Source organism: Trichoderma citrinoviride (assembly GCF_003025115.1).
Source record: "Trichoderma citrinoviride strain TUCIM 6016 unplaced genomic scaffold BBK36scaffold_13, whole genome shotgun sequence".
Lineage (NCBI taxonomy): Eukaryota > Fungi > Ascomycota > Sordariomycetes > Hypocreales > Hypocreaceae > Trichoderma > Trichoderma citrinoviride.
In genome coordinates this window covers 526,253-539,094 of record NW_020194721.1, presented here as the reverse complement: position 1 = coordinate 539,094, position 12,842 = coordinate 526,253, and the positions used below count along the sequence as shown (strand labels likewise).

Below are 12,842 nucleotides of genomic sequence, written 5' to 3'. Positions count from 1 at the left end.
AACCTATTAACTCTGGCCGAAAGGGCAAGATATGTCAAAGTTCGGGGAGTTGGAATCGAGACTTGAGAGAGTTGCATTGTGAAAGTTCAAAAATTCGGACGTCTTATAACCGTTCGGTATGGCTATTCGATCGTTGACTCGGTCTAGATCGTGAGTCTGGCTGAACCACTTGACCCATGATTGAGACCCCGGAGACTCGATATCCGGAGCGTCGGCTCATTATGGCGAATACTTTGAAGATTCAGGACGTTCTAGATTGTCAACAAGAGAGTCCGTTATCACCCTCAGCTCTCCGATATTGGCAGGTTATGTCTCATTTAGGTGCCGCGTGGTTCCCAGCCGCAGCGGTTCCCCCGGCCCGTCTCAATAGTGGCAAGACTAGCTCCCTCACCTGAAAGTCCGCGTAATAGTGCGCTCTAGAGAAACAAATGTTGTCCAATGAGGGCTTGACTTTGTATTATCATGTGTGATAATTCTCAGTTGAATATTGAGAATAATGCCTTGTCACAATGCCTCGCCACAAGTGCCGTGAAGGCGACGTGCCATAATGTTGCGTCCCACCAAATTGATTGGTCGACAACACCATTAGAAAGTGAAAATCTGAGCTTCTTTTGCGGGTTGATCAGACACGTTAGATTCTATTTTATAGAGCAAAGGTTGGATCGGGTCTCCCGTCAATGCCGTCAGTGCAATATCCAACACCATAAAGCAGTGTTTATCTTCGTGTGAAAGAGAAGATAGTTCACCTGCCAAAATTTATCGGCTGGCCCAACCTTGAAAGACCAACACTAACATGAGGAATCAGTTCAATCTGTCCACTTAATACGCCGACGGGCCGTTCCTAGCTCTCGCCTCGAGACTAGAGAACAATATGTATTTGACAGTTGTCAGCGAAAGTACAGCCCAGCCCTCTGGTCCTCAAGTCATGCCGCAACTGTTGATGAGCTGGAGTTGTTTAGGTGGCCTTTAGACGGGACGGATGGTGATGATGAGTAGGTAGAAGAATCATCAGATGTAACACGTTCAAGAATCAGAAGCAACATGGGAATCTTGCAAATGGTATTGTTTTACCTGGATACCCAGCCATAGATATATATATAAATGAGCACTCACTCCACCTGTTTTCGCCGATGCGGGATGCCTGGCTGGACCTTATTATGCCGTGCGTGCCTCATATGGCATCGAACGCTGTGCATGTTACACATACATCATCCATAACAATGAATAATGAACTTGGCTGGGCCTCTCGCGGTAACACGAACCTCAGCATCCAAATAGCCAGGAGCGCAGTCGGAAGCATCTCATTCTCTGTCAGTGCAACCACCAAGTAATGGAATACGAGCATCTACAGAGGCCTAGAACATCACCGCCTCCCTTGAACAACGCATACGAAAAGCCTCACTGTTCCGACCAGTAGCGTTGCGAGCGTATGGTAGGAAGCTTCGCTATTGCGGCAAGGGGGCTGACAGACTCACCACGTTGCTCTGCAGGAAGCTATGAAGTATCACGGACGCCATTCACATGACATCTTGCAACAAGAAGGCGGTCTGGTAGAGATCACTTATATAAAAGGGCCCTGTGGTTTCCATCAGTATTGAAAGCTTCCACGTCCATACTGAGCACCACCAAGTAGCACCCAGCATCGCCAAGCACCACCCCACACCATCAAGCACATACCCATTCAAAACAACATCAAAATGTCCTCGGTCAGCACCAGCAAAATCTACGTCCTCAAAAACAGCTTCACAGCCGCCGCCAAAATCCTCTCCCTCACCTCCGGCAACGACCCCTCCTCCTCCCTCTCCATGATCGACGCCCGAAACGTCTCCCCAAACAGCCTCTGGTTCCTCACGCCCACCCACACATCACACTTCTACCGCCTCCACACCATCGCCAACGGCGTCCAGCAGTCCCTCGACGTCATCAACGACAATGGCGTGCAGAGCATCAACCTCCATTTGACCAGCACGGGGGAGTACTCGGGTCAGTATTGGAGGTTTGATGACTGGCATACGAACCCTACGTATCCGTATCGCCTGAGCAATAACTTTACGGGGCCGAATGCGCATCTGGATGTTTATTCGGATAATCTTGTGGCTCATCTGGATGGGGGTGATTATTCTGGGCAGCATTGGGCTCTTGTGCCTGCGGATACTGTTGTTGTGACCACGTCCTAGATGACATTCGTGAAGCTAGCAGCAGAGGGCAACACATTACAAGAGAAGAACGCGGAAGTCGAGAGAGAAAGATTAATTCCAGCAGCTGATATAGTAGGCAGATAGGTATTATCCAAGACTGTATCTATCTTTCCCACTAGACAGAAGCTCAAAGATCAGTGATACATGATTTTTATATTCTTCCCAGCCAGCCTCCTAGCTTCCAGTTAGCGATATACTACGTTCAGGGCTCTATTGGTATTGTGTTATTCTGTTACGCTCCATGAGATCGGACATATCACCAAGTGAATAAGACATATATCCAAGCCAGTACAAGTAAAAGTTAAGCTTATAAACCCTTTTCTTTCCCCTCGAACTGAGGGCACCAGGCCATTTCTCAAGGTCCTTATGATTGGAATTGGATGCTAAATTAGCTGATCTTGTGGTAAATGTCTGATACATGAGTAACTCATTTGAATAACCATCCATCCGTAGAGCAGGTCCCCTCACTTTTGTTTGATAGCATACATCACGCCGTCCGTGTTTTGCGTGGTCGTGGTTTGCTTTTGGTAGCGTGCAGGATGTATCTGCTATATCAAACAACCTGGATTTCAGACCTCAAACGGGAGGCATAAGAACCCAAGGCTCCTCTCCATCATCCCGTTCATCCTTCTCGTCTGTGGCATCTGCAGGTGGCATCTCCGTAGACACTGGCGGAGGGGCAATTCTTGCCGAGGGAAGCCTATGTGTGGCAACTGTGAGCAGATTACGCTCCAACCTCCGATCCGCATCCGTAAAGGGGTCGTCGGTCATGTTCCATTCGCGGACAGCAAGCAAGAGCATAGCCTTCATAGAAAGGGGGGCGTAGTTCCCGGGAAAGCTGAGTCGCTTGCATTTGATCCCAAAGGTCTCGAGAAAATACTGTAAGTTGGGTCGATGCCTCAACTGCAGCGGGTATTGCGCAGCCCGAAGAATGTCCAGTTTAAAGCAAGCTCTTTCAGCAATCTTCCAGCTCGAAAAGCTCAGCTGATTCAGCAGTTCGCAGTCCCGCTGTAGCTCTGACCCAACGAGAACGTAGTTACGGTCCCGTGTGAGCCAGGCGATGTTGGTGGCAGCTTGTGCAGGGTCCACATACCACATCCCTCCGCAACGAAACAGTTTAGCAGCCCAGTTGAAGAACTCAAAGTCGTTAGTAACATATTGAACCGACTTGATTGCGGCCTCAGCTTCTGTATCTGTGTCAATGGGCTTCGTAAGGCTTCGGGTGTCCAGGATGGAGATGCCGATGCAGAAACTCTCCGCTGAGAAACAGCTCCCAAAATCGCGTCCTCTAGCGACATCGACAGAGACAAACAAGACGTCTCTCATCAGAAATCCCTCCAGCTTTTCGATATGGCGAAGCTTTCCGGGAAGTAGCACTCCCCCTGACTCAACAACCTCCTTATAGCGATAACCCAGCAGATGCCCCAGGACGAGGTCATCTTCGCACGAGGGGACGGTACGTGGTTGAGATGGAGCCATGGCTGGAATATGATGGAAGAGGAGGACTTCAAAGGATGAGGAGCTGAGGGGGAGTCTGCCGGCTTTATTCATGTTGAGATTTTAACTTTATGGCTGAGAAGGATTTCCTTCCTGAGAATTCACCGAGATACCTCCTTCCCGGGACTTACGCATATTGAGCTTACGGACGGTGTGACTCCGTTGCAACGACTGACAATGCTTCAGTCTTGATCAAGTCGCAATCATTGCCATGGAAAGAGCATCTGATTCCCGATGTTGCGGCGTGTTCAAGAGGGTTTGGGCAGTGTTCCAATATCGTGCCCAGATTAAAGGTACTCAGGGGCTCCTTGTGGCGCAATGCATCGACCCTACTTGGCTACGAGGCGGCTGAAGTTTATATCATCATTTCTTTAGCCTTGGATGGACGCAAAAGCCCTTGTTATCCTTGCATCGACCTGTGAAAGGCAGATGATATTGCTCGCATGCTTTTTTTTAAAGAACAAAACATTATAGAAAAGCCAACCAGGAGACGACATGGCGTGTGCTCGTGCTTTATATGCTTTGTATGCCGAACTTATCCCAGCTGATCCCTAACATCGATGTCCTAACCCTTTACGCCATGAAATCGCCCATTTTGCTCTTCGCTTCCATCCATTGGCCGCTAGTGACCCCTTTTATGCCTTTTCGTCACGCCCATCCAGCCACTTGCTCATATACGGACCATCCAGCCAGTACCCGAGCTTCTTGTAATAACTTCTCACGCCCACACCCGAAATGACACTAATCTTGTCGCTTCCGTGCTCCTCTCTGGCTATCCTCTCAGCCTCTTCCATCAACAGGGTACCAAAACCTTGGTGCTGGAACTTGCGAGGATCGCGCGCGTGGATAGGGACAGCAGTGCCGTAAACGTGGAGCTCCCGAATCATGCTGGTAGGCTGGCCAATAAGCTCCTCTCGATAAGTGTACCTTTCAGTGCATTTTCGGAGGCGTAGGAGGGCGACTAGGATATCTTGCTTTGGGTCTTCGTAGGCGAGGAAAGTCTCCCAGCCACCGTTGGCAACGTAGTCTCGGCGGACCAGTTCAATCTGGTTTGGCCTGATTTTGTGCTTGACCTCGTTGACGCCGACTTCTCTCGTCCTCACATCTCGGCATGTGGTGCCAAAGTCCTTCATCCGGGCCAATGCCAGCTCTCGTAGGTTTCCGTTCTCAACGCCAGATGTGACCAGCGGCATGGGAATATCTCGCTGCACACGGTAGATGCGTGTCCACGGCGGAATGAGGGCCAGAATTCGTGCCACCAAATCAATGAGTTGGTTGGGCGTGTAGTTCTGGTATCTTCCTGTCCGCCACAGCTCGTAAAGACCCGTCCCTCGGATGACAAGTGTCGGGTAGATCTTCAGACCATCGGTTCTGAAGGCAGGGTTTTCGAAGTACTCTCTGAATTGATCAATGTCGCGCTCCATTCCGACGTTGGGCAGGTCAGGCATCATGTGGCTGACCACCTTGTAGCCTGCGTCCTTGGCCAGACAAAACGTCTCTGCCACCGCCGCCACTGTGTGTCCTCGGTTTGTGTCTCGCGCGACATCTTCATACAGTGACTGGACTCCAATTTCCAATCTCGTGCAGCCATATCGCAACATGTCTGTGAGATGGGGCTGCAGGCAGTAGTCTGGCCGTGTCTCGATGGTGATGCCCACGCATTTAATGTTGCTCATCTCGCCAGCCTCCACCGCCTCGTCTACTTTCGACGTCTGGTAGCCACTGAGGGCATTGTGAAGCTGGGCAATAAAGTCCTCTCGGTACGACTCTGGCAATGACATGAATGTTCCTCCCATAATAATGTATTCCACCTTGTCGACCGAGTGTCCCAGGGACTTGAGCTGGTCTACTCGGCCTCGGGCCTGCTCGAAGGGGTCGTACCGCGCGCGGATGGCTCGCATTGAAGTGGGTTCATATCCAGTGTATGACTGAGTGCTGTATTCGAAGTCGGAATCGGGTCCTCCAGGGCAGTAGACGCAGATGTTGCCGGTATAAGCGATATGCGGGCACCGATGTGGTTTGCACATGACGGCGACGACGGCAATACCAGATGACGTTCCTGTCTTCAGGTCAGTGCCTCAAATGGGTTGTCATTGATGTATGCTGAGCAGTCTTACGGATGGGCTTTGCGATGAGCCTCGGCAGGATGTACTTCTTGTAATGTTCGGGAATCGCCGCAATGATGGCCGTCAGCGGAGGGATATTGGCCAGCTTGTGCTTCTTGGCCAGCTTCGCCCGCAGCGAGTTGAGGTTGATGTCTCTGCCCGGCCGGCCATTCTTGGTAGCCTCGTGGTCCTCGATGAGGGCGTTGGCAAGATCCGCGCAGCACCGCAGGAAGCGCTCGCTCTCCGGCGCCAGCTCGACCGTCTTCTTCTGCGACGTCGCAATCGCCGTCATCGTGGTCGTGGCCATTCTGTCTGGATTCTTGCGCCGTATCGAGCGCTGGTTGAAACGGCCGAAAATGGGTGTGAATGATGACTGGAGGTGGTTTTGATGCCCCTCTGATGGTCTCGATAAGAACTTTTGGCACTTTATCGCCTCGGTGGGGCAGTTTCAATCTCCAAATTTTGGCATTACGGGGCCAAAACGGCACCCAGATACAGTACCGTTGTAAACGGAAGAGCCTGACACCAAATGCATGTCCCAAACGGTAGGCGCTCACGCACGGATGCCCCTCACCGTAACAGATTTTTTTCCCGCTGCCAACCAACCGTCAGTTCGGAAAAAGCAAGTGCCGGGTCCCCGGCAGCACCCGAAATCCAGAGCTGCCAGAGCCGGTAATTTTGCTGCCGTATCGACGATATTCCCTTCTGACAAGCTCAAGCCTCAACTTGCTCCCTGTCCTCCAGCGTTTGCAACCCGCGACGCTTCGCTCAACTTCGTTCTTTCTCCTCTCCTTGAACCTCTCCCCTCTCCCCCTCTCCCTCCACAGCAATGCAGGCCATTCCTCGAACCGCCGCGCGCTCTGCGCTGCGCAACGCCCGCCGTGGCTACAGCACCGCCAGCTCGCCGTACTCCAAGACGATCGAGAACCTGCGCATCAACAGCGAGACCAAGGTCATCTTCCAGGGCTTCACCGGAAAGCAGGGAACGTACGTCTTTGAACAGCGGCTGCCAAGACGGCCTCAGTCCGAAGCAAGGGAAAAGAGCGCAATGACATGCTAACGGAGGATACGCAGTTTCCACGCCTCGCAAGCCATTGAGTACGGTACGATGAAGCCTCGCCTCGCCGATGCGCACGACTGCTGGCTGCGAATACTTACGCGCTGTCGCCTTTAGGAACCAAGGTTGTTGGTGGAACAAACCCCAAGAAGGCTGGCCAGACACATCTCGACCTGCCCGTCTTTAAGAACGTCTCCGAGGCCGTCAAGGAGACGGGAGCTACCGCCACTGCGCTTTTCGTCCCGTATGCGATAACAGACCCCTGATGCCAAAATCTCGATGTATACGGTATACTGACACGGAGAAAAGCCCTCCCCTGGCTGCTGCCGGTATCGAAGAGGCTCTTGACGCCCAGATCCCTCTCGCCGTCTGCATCACCGAGGGAATTCCTCAACATGGTCAGAACTCACGAGCCCCACCATGGGACTTCCTATTCCCGCCCACAATAGGAAACAATGGCGAATGACAATGGCTAACCCTGCCAACGCAGACATGGTCCGCATCACCCAGATGCTCAAGACCCAGGACAAGACCCGCCTGGTCGGCCCTAACTGCCCCGGCATCATCGCCCCCGGCCAGTGCAAGATCGGCATCATGCCCGGCTTCATCCACAAGCGCGGCCGCATCGGCATCGTCTCGCGCTCCGGCACCCTGACGTACGAGGCCGTCAACCAGACCACCCAGGCCGGCCTCGGCCAGTCCCTCGTCGTCGGCATCGGCGGCGACCCCTTCAGCGGCACCAACTTCATTGACTGTCTCAAGGTCTTCCTCGAGGATGAGGAGACGGACGGCATCATCATGATTGGCGAGATTGGCGGTTCCGCCGAGGAGGACGCCGCCGAGTTCCTCAAGCAGGCCAACACCGTCAACGGCGGCAAGCCCGTCGTCAGCTTCATCGCCGGCATCTCCGCGCCCCCCGGCCGCCGCATGGGCCACGCCGGCGCCATCGTCTCCGGCGGCAAGGGCGGTGCCGACTCCAAGATTGCCGCGCTCGAGAACGCCGGCGTCATTGTCGAGCGCTCCCCCGCTGGTCTGGGCAAGGCTCTGTACAATGAGTTTGTCCGCCGCGATCTGCTGTAATCGGTTTCTTTTTTTCAAACATGAAAAGAGGCAACGAAGAGTTGAGCTTGATCATTTAATTTACCTAGATACAATTCAAAACCTATAAAAAATCATGACATGGAGGGAGTGGTGGGCTGGTTACCTCAATGGCTGGAGTATGTAGATAGGGAAGGGGAAACGGAAGAACATGTCGTCTCTTTCTCCCAAGAGAAATGGACTGCTTCTTGCTTTGTATTTGATCATATTCTTTGGTAGCAGGAGTGTGATATATTGTCTGAAGAGCACGATGCGCTGAATGCTGTTTCTTGATCTATGGTGTTGCGCGGAGTCTCTTCTCGCGCAAATATTCACCGAGTTGTCGGGGGGAGGGGGGACCAATAGCATATGCCGAGATGTAAAAGGAAAGACAGCGCGCTATTCGAGTATATATGCTATTTGATACCATCCTTCAAACTCCAAATTCGAAAGTCGTTGTATAATACGGTACGCGATGATATGCTCTCCCGGCCCCTATGGACTCAGATCTCTCCCCCATGATATTCTAGTCGTCTCTTCGATACGACGCCTCGCCCTCGGCATTTGCTATATCTCAAAAGAAAGAGAATAAAAAGCAACCAGCAAAGAAAAGAGAAATTACACCCAAAGAAACTTAATCCCAGACGGCAAACCGGAAATCCTCAATCCCATATGAAACTCCAGCCCGTTTTTTCGGCACCACTCGTTTGTCTAGATGGCCAAGACGCAGCTTCCATCCTATTGCTGTTCGCCCAAGAGCCGAGTCGTCACGTCCGACATCCTAGCCGGTGGTAGACTTGTGAGGAGGGGCTCGACCCTGCAGTACTCGAGCGCTTCGACGACGCTGTCAAGGCTGAAGCCCATGCTCGTGAACTGCTCGACGAGCTCCGGCCTGTACCCATGATACCTAAAACCGCAGAAACATTGTCAGCCCCTCGTTTCTGCCGAACAACTTGCGCCTCCCCGTGAGAATCCGTCACCACATACCTGCTCGCATCGACAGGCCCGCCTGTAGGGTTGGCCAGGCTCCTGTATCTGCTCTTGTCGAGATTCGCCTGGCGCGGGGCTCCGGCGTGTCGCACTGCCCACTCGTGCGCTATCTCGACGAATCTTTCGGGCTGGTTGAGCAGCATGCTGGCTACTTCGCCGTCTTGGGGGTCTGTGGGGTTCGGATTCTCGAGGAGCATCCGTACGGAGAGGAGGGCCGTCTTGATCGTCTGGACGGGGGACCAGTTCTTATTCAGTGTGTCGAGACAGATGACGCCCTGGGGGCAAAGCAGTGTGTTAGCACATATATTTTTCTCCCCTTCTTTACACAGCGATCTGAGGACAAACGCTTGGGCTAGACAATGCTCCTGTTCAGCAACATACCGTTTGACTGCTGACATTGGGATGCCAGATCCTCGTCTCAAACTTCATCTTGGGCGGCTTGAAAGGGTACTCGGTAGGGAGCTGGATCCTAATGACGTATTTGCCACCAGCGTACGGCGTGTTCGGGGGGCCAAAGAACCATCCCATCAGCGTCGAGAGGGAGCCCTCGTGCTCCAGGGCGGCGTGGATGCCGGACGTGTCCTTGTCCTCGGTCAGGTCCTGGAGCTCCTTCATGATGCGGCGGTCTCTGCTCGTCATGGTGGCGGTGGTGGTGGTCGAGGATGGCTGGAGGGGTGCGCTCCGAAGGGGGAGGGTTTGGAGGGTCGAAAGGCGTTGGAGGAGCGAGAGTGCTGTTGTGAGGATAGTATGCGCTGGTTAAAGGTCAGTAGAGTAGAGAGGTTGAGGCTCGGGGCAGAAAACAGGTCGGGACGAGAAGGGCCTCGGGCGGGTAGTGGACCGTTGGCCCAGGTCGCCTATCGAATCAGCCTCAGTTGGTGTCGGAGCGCTGGAGCACGCACAGAATCGCTGGAGTGGATGAGGGGCATCTGCGGCTCCCGACGTCAGGCCTGTAGCGGGACACTTTAGCGGCCTGCAGCTCCCGAGTCCGGTGCGACTTGGACTTTAGGTTGCAGGGGGGGCGTTTGTTCAGCGCAGCAGCTTCATGTTCTTAGTATTGGCATTTCCGGACAACCTTGGGAGCGTTGTGGTCACGCATCATCTTCTCCCATGCTCCAGTAGTTCAAGACCAGTCCAACTGAGCAGCAAATGATGGTTACTTCAGAGTCGGATAAGAGTCACTAGCGGTACCACCTTGATGGTTTATGTGTCCAGGTAACAGTACTCGCGAGGAATCCCGCCACCTCAGTTCCATGTTGCTTTGGGGTCGGAATCAAGCACTGATGGTCCTTTACCGTCCATTGTAAGTGTCCAGCGCTGCTTGATCAGTTGGCAAACCCACCCAATTGCCTGGATCGGCAAGTATCGAGACACAGCTGTCAGTGAAGAGATCTAACCCGCTTGGGGATTAGCATTTGAAACTGCGAGCAAGACACAGAAGCTGACAATCATCGATGAAATCACCTTCCGTTAGTCACGTGATGTAATATCTAAACTGGAAGCACGTGACTGGGCCGGAGCTGTCGTGTCTCTCTGTCGCCTAGCCAAGGCATGGGTGCTCTGTGCAGCATCACCCTGGCAAGCCGACTCGCCTCTCCATCGTCACAATCAACAATTCTGTCTCTTTCTCAACTGCGCCTGGTTCATTTGCAGGAATCCAGCTCGGGACAAGAGGAACAGCCATAACAATCCTCGAAGGAAGCTCTCCAGAGCTTGACCGGTCAAGATGGTGAGCTGCCCTTTGCTGCAGTTGCTGCTACTCTTGACGTGATGCATCTCTGCTGACATTTGGTCTCTAGGGTCAAGGACAGTCTGGGATGGGTGGTGAAGGGGGACGGAATGAAAAGGACAAAAAGGTTCGCCATCCTCTCTATTGCCCCTCCCCACGTCAGACAAGCAGCCACTGACTCCCGCGCAGAAGGACAAGCCCAAGTACGAGCCGCCGCCGAGGCCAACCACCAGGGTCGGCCGCAAGAAGAGAAAGCAGGGCGGTACCAGCGCCGCCGCCAAGCTCCCTGCAGTCTATCCCACCAGCCGATGCAAGCTTCGCCTGCTCCGAATGCAGCGAATCCACGATCACCTGCTCCTCGAAGAAGAATACGTCGAGAACCAGGAGCGGCTGCGCAAGGCCAAGGCCGCCAAGGAGGGCCAGACTGCTGGCCCCGATGGCGATGTCGACCGGTTAGCCGACGAGCGTGGCCGCGTCGACGACATGAGAGGAAGCCCGATGAGCGTCGGCACCCTGGAGGAGCTCATTGACGACGACCATGCCATTGTCAGCAGCACCACGGGCCCCGAATACTACGTCAGCATCATGAGTTTCGTCGACAAGGACCTTCTCGAGCCTGGTGCCAGCGTTCTGCTGCACCACAAGAGCGTCAGCATTGTTGGAGTCTTGACCGACGACGCGGACCCCATTGTCAGCGTCATGAAACTCGACAAGGCGCCGACGGAGTCATACGCTGATATTGGTGGTCTGGAGCAGCAGATTCAGGAAGTGCGAGAATCAGTGGAGCTGCCACTGCTCCATCCTGAGCTGTATGAGGAGATGGGCATCAAGCCCCCCAAGGGCGTCATTCTCTACGGTGCCCCTGGTACTGGAAAGACGCTTCTGGCCAAGGCGGTTGCCAACCAGACGTCCGCCACGTTCCTGCGTATCGTAGGCAGCGAGCTGATTCAGAAGTATCTGGGAGATGGTCCCCGATTGGTGCGACAGTTGTTCCAGGTGTGTAGCGTTCCTCTTGCAGCAAACAACATTCAAAGCCTATGGGTGCTAACTCGAGACATTAGGTTGCTGGTGAAAATGCGCCCTCCATTGTCTTTATCGATGAAATCGATGCAATTGGTACGAAGCGTTATGATTCTACGTCTGGAGGCGAGCGTGAAGTGCAGCGAACCATGTTGGAGCTTCTCAACCAGCTGGACGGATTCGACGACCGCGGCGACGTCAAGGTCATCATGGCGACGAACAAGATCGAGACTCTGGACCCCGCGCTGATCCGACCCGGCCGAATCGACCGAAAGATTCTGTTTGAGAATCCCGACCAGAACACCAAGCGCAAGATCTTCACCCTGCACACATCCAAGATGAACCTAAACGACGATGTGGATCTGGACGAGTTCATCTCTCAAAAGGACGATCTGTCTGGTGCCGACATCAAGGCCATTTGCTCAGAGGCCGGCATGATGGCTCTGCGTGAGCGACGCATGCGGGTGCAGATGGCAGATTTCAGGGCTGCTAGGGAGCGTGTATTACGTACCAAGCAGGAGGGTGAGCCGGAGGGTCTGTATCTGTAATTGTGGTCTCTAGCTAGTGGCTTCTGGGAAATGGAGATGATGCCGGCCGTATATCTTGGAAGCATTCGAGTGTCGGGCCAATGGCTCGACTACAAGTGGATGCAAAGCGAATATCAGCGACGCTGTAGTGATGCTCATGTGTTATCAATCAAAGCCTCGCAGTGACATTTTAGTTAAACCCATGAAGAAACTACCGTACTGCTTTTTTTCCATGATAAATCACATTTCCAGCTTTTCAGTCTTACTGCTCAACATGATCACCGTTCAAAGCCTTCTCTTCAGTCCCTCCTGGCAAAGTCTTGACGTCTGACGATGATGAATCACCGCTCTTGCCCTGTTGAGACCCCGCCGGTGCATAGTGGTACAATTTCCTGACGAAGACGAAGCCCCCCACCGAGGCTCCCCAGCAGAGCGCCGCGAAGGAAGACGTGATGAAGAGCGTGGGGACGAGGAAGAGGCTGGCGACGCCGATCCAGAAGAGGGCGAAGGCGAAGGCGGCGGCGAGGGCGAGGAGGAGGGTTGACAGGGCGAAGGAGAGGAAGAGGGTGAGGGGGAGGAGGGAGAAGAGGAGCTGGACGGCTGTAAAGGACTGATTTGATGTGAATTTGTGTTAGAATGAGAGGG

General features: G+C 53.5%; 7 protein-coding genes across 7 annotated transcripts; 3 read left to right on the top strand and 4 right to left on the bottom strand.

Annotated features, from left to right (window-relative positions):
- Positions 1–1,681: 1,681 nt before the first annotated feature.
- Positions 1,682–2,177, top strand: BBK36DRAFT_1181920 (carbohydrate-binding module family 13 protein; the record flags this gene model as incomplete). Its single annotated transcript, XM_024896280.1, has 1 exon — positions 1,682–2,177. Exon 1 carries the CDS (start codon positions 1,698–1,700, stop codon positions 2,175–2,177), a length of 480 nt encoding a protein of 159 aa, XP_024746748.1. The 5' UTR covers positions 1,682–1,697.
- Positions 2,178–2,774: 597 nt separating this feature from the next.
- On the bottom strand, positions 2,775–3,677 carry BBK36DRAFT_1171658 (hypothetical protein; the record flags this gene model as incomplete). Its single annotated transcript, XM_024895609.1, has 1 exon — positions 2,775–3,677. The coding sequence occupies one exon, from the start codon at positions 3,675–3,677 to the stop codon at positions 2,775–2,777; it is 903 nt and encodes a 300-aa protein (XP_024746747.1).
- Positions 3,678–4,330: 653 nt separating this feature from the next.
- On the bottom strand, positions 4,331–6,092 carry BBK36DRAFT_1126893 (histone acetyltransferase ELP3; the record flags this gene model as incomplete). Its single annotated transcript, XM_024891432.1, has 2 exons — positions 4,331–5,754; positions 5,813–6,092. The coding sequence occupies 2 exons, from the start codon at positions 6,090–6,092 to the stop codon at positions 4,331–4,333; spliced, it is 1,704 nt and encodes a 567-aa protein (XP_024746746.1).
- Positions 6,093–6,618: 526 nt separating this feature from the next.
- Positions 6,619–7,940, top strand: BBK36DRAFT_1136314 (alpha subunit of gdp-forming succinate-CoA ligase; the record flags this gene model as incomplete). The annotated part of the gene is made up of 5 exons (XM_024892941.1): positions 6,619–6,787; positions 6,875–6,903; positions 6,975–7,101; positions 7,167–7,255; positions 7,348–7,940. Exons 1-5 carry the CDS (start codon positions 6,630–6,632, stop codon positions 7,935–7,937), a joined length of 993 nt encoding a protein of 330 aa, XP_024746745.1. The 5' UTR covers positions 6,619–6,629.
- Positions 7,941–8,672: 732 nt separating this feature from the next.
- BBK36DRAFT_145449 (ubiquitin-conjugating enzyme) lies at positions 8,673–9,565 on the bottom strand (the record flags this gene model as incomplete). The annotated part of the gene is made up of 3 exons (XM_024897524.1): positions 8,673–8,841; positions 8,922–9,199; positions 9,306–9,565. Coding segments are annotated over 3 exons (707 nt in total), but the record flags the coding sequence as incomplete, so codon positions are not given.
- A 1,173-nt stretch (positions 9,566–10,738) lies between these two features.
- Positions 10,739–12,218, top strand: BBK36DRAFT_1171654 (26S proteasome subunit P45; the record flags this gene model as incomplete). The annotated part of the gene is made up of 3 exons (XM_024895608.1): positions 10,739–10,777; positions 10,840–11,646; positions 11,712–12,218. 3 exons carry the CDS (start codon positions 10,739–10,741, stop codon positions 12,216–12,218), a joined length of 1,353 nt encoding a protein of 450 aa, XP_024746743.1.
- A 328-nt stretch (positions 12,219–12,546) lies between these two features.
- On the bottom strand, positions 12,547–12,822 carry BBK36DRAFT_1098351 (hypothetical protein; the record flags this gene model as incomplete). Its single annotated transcript, XM_024889119.1, has 1 exon — positions 12,547–12,822. A coding segment is annotated over one exon (276 nt), but the record flags the coding sequence as incomplete, so codon positions are not given.
- Between the last annotated feature and the right edge of the window lie 20 nt (positions 12,823–12,842).